Source organism: Porites lutea, chromosome 9 (assembly GCF_958299795.1).
Source record: "Porites lutea chromosome 9, jaPorLute2.1, whole genome shotgun sequence".
Taxonomy (NCBI): Eukaryota; Metazoa; Cnidaria; class Anthozoa; order Scleractinia; family Poritidae; genus Porites; species Porites lutea.
Genome location: NC_133209.1, coordinates 26123695 through 26131194, shown reverse-complemented (window position 1 = coordinate 26131194; position 7500 = coordinate 26123695). Strand labels below are relative to the sequence as shown.

The window sequence follows — 7500 nt, the reverse complement described above, 5'->3', positions numbered from 1 at the left end:
CTTGTAATTCAAACTGAGAATTAGTCAGCCACTCCTCCGTTTTCAGACCTACCCTGTTCTTCAAGTGGAGATGATTCTGGAAAGTTATGCGAAAGTTTATTCTAATCAGTTCATGACTGGAAATAGCCCATTCCAGCTAGTGCAGTGCAGCACGGTGCCCAACAATAACAAAAAAATAAATATGAAAATTACTCGTGTGAATGTAACTGTATTATTACGCCGACTTCAGGTTAATATTCAGGTCTTCAAAATAATTAAATAAACATGGGGACGTCTTTAAAAACAGGCTTTGCCCAAATTTTCTCTTGCTGCCCAAAAAATCTGAGTTGCCCAAAATTTGGGGGGGCTGCAGCCCCCATCGCCCCCCCGGCCCGTACGCCTATGCTAATTTGGACTTCAAATCTTCTTGGCTAAATCCCCTCATAACTAGTAGCTTCCTATAGCATGTAATCCCCCACATATTAAATGCGTAAATGCTTTCAGAGAAAAGCAAAATTATATTTTGGAAGGAATACCGAAAATTGGACCGTTTACTTTGCGCGATGTGCCAATCATTCCATATAAATTATGTTGAATTTGGTCGGCGGTCTTTCCAGTTTGCGACCTTGCGATCAAGGGACTTCTGCCAGCACAGTAGTTTGAAGGTTCAATCGTTAGTGCACACAAATCGAATCCCCTTGTTCTACAAAAAAATATTAGCAAGGATTATGCTATCAGAAACGAAAACATCACGATTGTTCATTTTTTGTTGTCTTCATGTGATATGTCCTTACGTGGAAAGCTGGTCGCCGTCGCGTCGCGTTGGCCCCTAAAACTTTTCTTTCTAAAATCGAACGATGTACTGGATGCGGTCCTCGGCACTGATCTTGGGGAACAGCGGTGTTTTAAATTCCTAATAAGGCAGTTTGTATCCTTAAACAAAACGAAAATAATTTGTTCTATGACCGATCGGAAACCGTTCGTCGCCTGTCGATTCTGTGGTGTGAAGATCTCATCTGTGATTGGTTGCAACACAATGAACATTCCAGACATATTTTAGGTGTTCACGCCAATATATTCACCGCTGTAAAATGGGTATCGATACATTTATTTTTGAAAACATTTTGTTGTTTTTCTGAAAATATGGTTAGAAACTTTTCAAACATACTGAGCTATTCATCTGCTTAACATAGGATGTAACTTTTAATAATATTGGGTCTGCTTAAATATACAGGTTTGCCGTTCACTATAGAAAAAGAGTAATTAGGTTTGTATTTTTTTCTGTGTGGGAGGGGAGTATAAAAAATAAGACACAACTCAGTAAGAAGCTATACACAGCTTCAACTTATTGCAATAGTTTTTATTCTTAATACTTTTGAGCACTTTCTATAACGAGAAAAAAAAAAGACTACATTCAGCAGCCAATACCTAAAACCATGAGTGCTTAATTACTAAAATAGGGAAAACTCGCTGGGTCAATAAGGGGCAAACACAACATCAAAAGGTCCTATGCATCCTTGAATGCCTAAAGGTTGAATTATGCTGTGGTACGATTTGCATTTAAACCCCTATTTTACATGCCGCAAGCTTATATTATTTAACACACATAATAAATGTTTGGGGTTGTTCTTACCTACACATTGTGGTGCAGGATCTGTAAAGGTTAATTATTACAGGTGTACGAGGAAAATATGAGGCTTGGTAAAACCACATAAAGTAAATAAACTCCAGATGAGATTATCATACTGTCGTATTTATTTCAACACCGTTTGCAACATGAGAAAACACAAATAACCTTACACAAATAAAGCTTTTACAAGCAAAAATCGTTTTCAGGATACACACTCAGTGATCTTTGTAGTGTTTTAGCCTCGCTAGTAAATAATGCGTTAGCTTAGTGTTTTGCCAATCTTTTTAGAGCAAGAACCTTTCAGAATTCGGCAAAATCCTAGGGTCCATTTTTTTGAAGGTAAGAAAAGACTTCAAAGCATTCAAAAGAGCGTTTTCCGATTAACTTTACTGAGCAATATTTTTCGCTCGCTGGAATGTTGACAATTACAGTTTAAAAATGGAAGAGGTGGTTTTGTAAACTCAACATTTCCTTCAAAGGCGAATTTTCCTCAGAAATCAAATTCAACTTATGACCAAAAAAAATTAAAGCAAATCTTTACGAAATTTCGAGATTTCAATGTCAAGAAAACTACAGAGAAACGGCTCCCTACCTCGAGCAACCGGGCCACCATTGTCTGCACTTGTTAAAGAACAACACAAGCTGCACAAAAAACCTTTTTCCCTGACTTGGCGAGTCGACAGATGAAAACAAAGCTCTTCTTTTCTTCACAGGCTGGGAGGCAGAATTTAAAGTTCTGGCGATTCCATATGTTTGCGAAAGGATTTTTTAACTGCGATTTGATTTGCAATGTTTGAAAATTTTGATCAAACTTTTGCACATACCGATTTCCACACATGAGTTGACCCGTCAAAACCGTCAATCAAATTGAACTTAAATGGTCTCCTTACTGATTTTCAATCTTCGTGAATAGTGGCTTTAGGAATATTAACCTCGCCGCGAATATTCCGCTTCTATTCACCTCGTGTTCAAGAATATTAAAGTGCTTAATTGTTAATTGTCCAATGTGAAGCACGGTACAAAATATCAGTCAAAGCAGGAAAAGGTGTTTTCCACATGATTCCTGGTCATGTCCTTGAGAAAAATACTAGAAACCTTTTCAAGAGCCGAACCTAATACATTGAAATAAGTACGTGAAAAGCTCGGCGTCTGAATCAATTAGGAACGCCTGTTTCAATTTGGAACGGCTACGCCGTTCTTTTCGCCCAGCTCGGCCGGGAATTTCGCCTTTGGGTGAGTGACTTTGGAACGGTTTTGATTCAGACGCCGAACTTTTTATGTACCGAACCTGACGCATAAATTGTTATAACGTATTTTGTAAGCAGTTTGAACGAAATGAGCATTTTTCGCCCTTTGAACTTAGTTCGGCTGCAATTAAGATCGGCGTCTGAATCAATTTAGCCAGCTTTAGCCGGTCTTAATTTGGGTCGGCCTTAATTCGAATCAGGTTCGGCTCATAAAAAGTTCGGCGCCTGGACCGGGCTTAAGTTTCCGAATATTTGCCATGAAAAAATGCAGCGACAGGAGAAGCTGAAAAGGTAGTTCCCGTCTGTTACGCCGCAAAATGTAATAATCGCCGCAAAATGTAATATAAGAATCGCCGCAAAAAGTAATACTAACGCAAAATGTAATAACATTGACGCAAAACGTAATAAAATTTTCAACGCAAAATGTAATAATCTTTCAACGCAAAATGTAATAACTTTTCTAACGCAAAATGTAATAATTTCCGAAATAACGACGTGCATGCTACTTCAAAATCGGTATTGTGGCTCAGTAATCAGTAGCTGATCCAGATCTTCATGTGAATTATTATTATTATTACTATTATTATATTTATTATTATTATTATCAATATTGATATTAATAATAGTAATAATATTTATTTTCTTCTTATTATTATTATTACTATTAATGAAATAACGGTTGAAACGTCGTGTTACTTCCGTGCTGAGCTAGTAGGGACCTTACGATCCGACAACGGCGACGGCGACGTGGGACTTTTTTACTTCCGGTTACGTACTGCGCATGAGTAGATTTCTGAGACGGCGGTGTCCCTAAGCGGTGTCCCTTTACGCGCGGACGTCTAGAAGCCTTGTTTGACGTTGTGCGAAAACGTGGAAATTAAAACCCAACTATGGCAAAGGAATCAAGGTAAAAACGAGACTTTGCGACTAAATTTAAAGAATACTAGTTTGTATGAAATGTCCGAAACGAACAGAGCGTGGAGTCTTTTGTATACGACCACAAACTGAATGGAGATAGATTTGACTTATTTTGCTTTGTATTTGTTTGTGATTGTACTTCACTCGCTGTCACTGAGCTTTCTTATCACTTACTTTCCAACTTTTTTCTCGATCAAAAAAAGAGAACAATAAAGCTTAATTTTATTTTGGGTTTACTAGGAAATAGTAGAGAGATTTTGTCGGCAGCGGTACTAGATTCGACCGATGCAAAGTGTATAAATACTTTCATTGAGCTAATTTTCATTTATAATCGTAGATTAAACTTATTTTACAAGGAACTCACTGGCTGGGTTGAACAGTTATATCGACGAATTCCGACTACCGCAAATATTGCTATATTTATAACTGAATCAAAAACAAATACAAAACAGAGACGTTCACATAATTTCCACTGTTTCCTAATTAAATAAGAATTATTTTACAAAATCCAAACTTTATTGATTGCCCAATATTTTGCTCCAAATGCTACACATTTTTTAGTAATTCATGACTGTTTTCATTTGAAAGCGTCCTTCCAACCTTAATTGTATGTTTCCCTCATTCGGAAGGCAAAGGATAACCGTCATGTATTCTCATGATCATTTCTTTATCTGTCAACAAGTTCAGCTAATTTATTGGAGGACTAAAGAAAACAAAGATATTGTCTAATATTATGATGATCTAGTTAATACCACCCAAAGCAAGTTATGTTATTTGTTTTAAAAATTTTGATCATGATTAGGACCAAGTGCTAGTAAATCTAAGATACAATGATAATTTTGTTGTTAGCAAATTTTGCTGATATACTGATAGTTCTTCCTCATGAAGTAATTTTTGTTGCACTGCACTTTCAGTCAATCAATGAAATGGACTGAAGAACACGAATTGCTTATGTTGAGGGAATTGATGCTTTTGCAGCCATGGCTGCACAAGGAAAAGAGAAGAAGGAAAAAAGTCAGGGAAGAAGACAGAGCCTCAGGTATTGCCCCTGAAGAGGACAAGGAACTAGAGCAACTGTTAGATGAAACCATTGAACTCTTTGATGAGTCTGACAAAATCATAGATCAAACAAAACAAAAGCAGGAAGAAGAAGCAAAGAAAGCAGAGGAAATGCGGAAGAGATCATTGGAAACTTTTAAAGATAGCGCCAAAAGGAATGCCGATGAACAGCAAGGAGCAAGACCGAAAAAGGGTAGAGCTAGTGGTGCAAGCACTCTGGCTTACCTGAAGGATAGGGCAGAAGTAGAAGCTACTTTAAAACGTGATGAATTGGAGATAAAAAGGCAAGAGTTAGCACTGCAAGCAAAGGAGCAGGAAGGAAGACAACAGCAGTTTGATATGATGAACAAGCAAACTAGAGATATTCAGCAGCTTCAGCAGCAGCAAATGCAGCAGTTTATGCAAGTGAATGCAAACATGATGCAACAGCACCAACAACAAACCCTTGCACTTATGGAACTAATGAAAAAGTTTGCTGGGAAGTGATGCTGGTCAATCTCTGCAAGAGGTCATTTAAATGCACAAAGAGTTCACATTTTTATTAACTTGAACATTTTCAAGGAAGTTAAAAATTAAAGATTTATAATAATAATTACTTGTTTACATATATACTTGTAAAGGAAATGTTGCTTAATTTTGCCAACCTTTGAAAGTCGCCGAATTGATGTTATGCCAGTATCAAAACTGGGGCTGAGCCTTTATCAAGGCAATAGGGCTTATCCAACTATAGAATTGCATTACTCTCTGTAAACATGCTCACCATTATTTGTTCTCATTTAATAGTTTGTTTTGGTGGCATTTATTTCACTTTAATTGCAATATGTTAGCCTTTCTCGATTGTATAATTTTTTTTTTTATTAAAAAGCAGTTCAATTTTGGAAAGGAAAAGTGTTATGTAACTTTTGTAAAACCTGTTTGGCAGACTTAGTGAAAATAATCCTCAATTTCTGGGGGAGAAACATCAAAGTAGTCTGATGTGGTGGATCCGTAACAACAAACACGAGCATTGTGAAGAAGGGCACATGTCACATACATTTTGCCAACAGCACTTAAACTTATTTTCAAGTTTTTTTTGAAGTCCAGAAATTTAAAATAATTTATTATATCACCAAAAATCCATTCAACAGAAACTCTGACTTCACTCATAGATTCATTCCATGCAGACTGTATGGGAGTTAGTCCAGCTCCTCGAAAAGGTCCTTGCAGATGTAGTCGAAGAGGATATGCCGGATCTCCATAAATACATAGGGGGTTCCCATTTGTGTCCACTGAAAATCGTTGCAATTGGTTTAACACTCCAGATCTAGCTAACACCCCACTGTCATGTCTCTTTCCCTCGACAGGCCCAAACAGGTTGGCAACAAGGCCACTGGGTGCTGCGATAGATTGAAACTTTATAGCATGGACTTTTTTGTGACCATTGTATAAGCACTTTTGGTTTTGTCCTGGTCGGCATATGGGCCTCACAGTACCGTCAACAAACCCCCAACAGTTGTCAAGAGCAGCTCCCCTGTTGTGAACTGCAACGGCAAACTCCTCTAAATGATCGGGTCTTAACCAATCCTGGTTCAAATCAGTGAGAAGGCGGTTCCATGTTTGATACGTCTTGTTCATAACAGCATTTGAGATCATACACAGTTGTGGTTCTGGAAATCTGGGTATCATGTCTACGTATCTACAGGGATAGGCAAATCTTTTAAGAAAAATGCACAATGCCTCAACCATGTCGACATTTACACCATTGTAGCAAACGATCCGATCCGGTAAAGTAAACACCTCTGCCAAGTTGTAAATGCAATTCTTGTAAAATCTAAACTCAGTTTTACATTCATCATCGGTCATCTTGTCGAGATCGAAGCACTCGTAGTTAGTGTACGGTAAATCCGGATTTTTAGGCTTGTGTAAATCGTAGAGTAGCACGAATTCTTCAGCGTTAATCGAACGGGAAGCATGAGCCAGGAGAATAGTGTCACGGAACTTTGGCATGGCTTTCTAAAAAACTTTCGTTGACTTAAACACGATAAACATCAATGACCGTCGTCAACGTTCTCGCTCGTAAAATTCGTAATCTCAATTTTGGCGGGAACGCCAACACGACGTGGCCCCGCTCGACCCAGACTTCTCACGTTGCCGTTGCCGTCGCCGTTGTCGGATCGTAAGGTCCCTAGTCTCTCTCGATCGCAGCCGTGTTTTGTCTCGTCACGCAACACTCTTCCCCAACAAAGGAGGAGGAGCATAGCGTGACGAGACAAAAATGGCTTGAAGAGCTTGCTGTACTGTACCACAACTGTAGCAACTGAGAGACTTGGTTTAATTTCAGGTGTTGAATTTAATTCAGTCAAATAAAATAGCTGTTGTCGAAAACAAGTAATAGAATCAACTTTCAAAGCGTAATTCAAATGCATTTAAAATATAAGATATCTGTCACACTTCTTTTCATGAGAACCAGACAACTTTGGCTGTAGCTTACTTTTCCTAAGTTCTCATTTAATAGAGGCTGAACAGCATAGAGAAAAACAGGAACAAACACAAAAACATTTTTTACAGTATATTGTGTATTTTGTTAATCCAAATATGTGAATGTTAACTTTTAACGTCGTCCTGGGGTACCAGGGCCTCCTATTCCGAGACTTCTTGTGATTTTGTTTTTTAGGTTTTTTTTCAATC

The 7500-nt window shown here is 38.0% G+C and overlaps 3 protein-coding genes across 4 annotated transcripts in view; 1 reads left to right on the top strand and 2 right to left on the bottom strand.

The window, feature by feature from the left end:
• Nucleotides 1-7500, top strand: part of LOC140948785 (uncharacterized) — a 327016-nt gene that overhangs the window by 32279 nt on the left and 287237 nt on the right.
• The window catches only part of LOC140948787 (death domain-containing ATP nucleosidase-like), a 99936-nt gene that overhangs the window by 11093 nt on the left and 81343 nt on the right, over nt 1-7500 (bottom strand). The gene's annotated exons all lie outside the window — the stretch shown is intronic.
• On the bottom strand, nt 5756-6994 carry LOC140948687 (uncharacterized). The gene has a single exon (XM_073397950.1). It carries the CDS (start codon nt 6817-6819, stop codon nt 5758-5760), a length of 1062 nt encoding a protein of 353 aa, XP_073254051.1. The 5' UTR covers nt 6820-6994; the 3' UTR covers nt 5756-5757.

Coding starts and splice junctions, on each gene's coding strand:
- LOC140948687 (XM_073397950.1), bottom strand. CDS start 6,819: ATGCCAAAGTTCCGTGACACTATTCTCCTGGCTCATGCTTCCCGTTCG.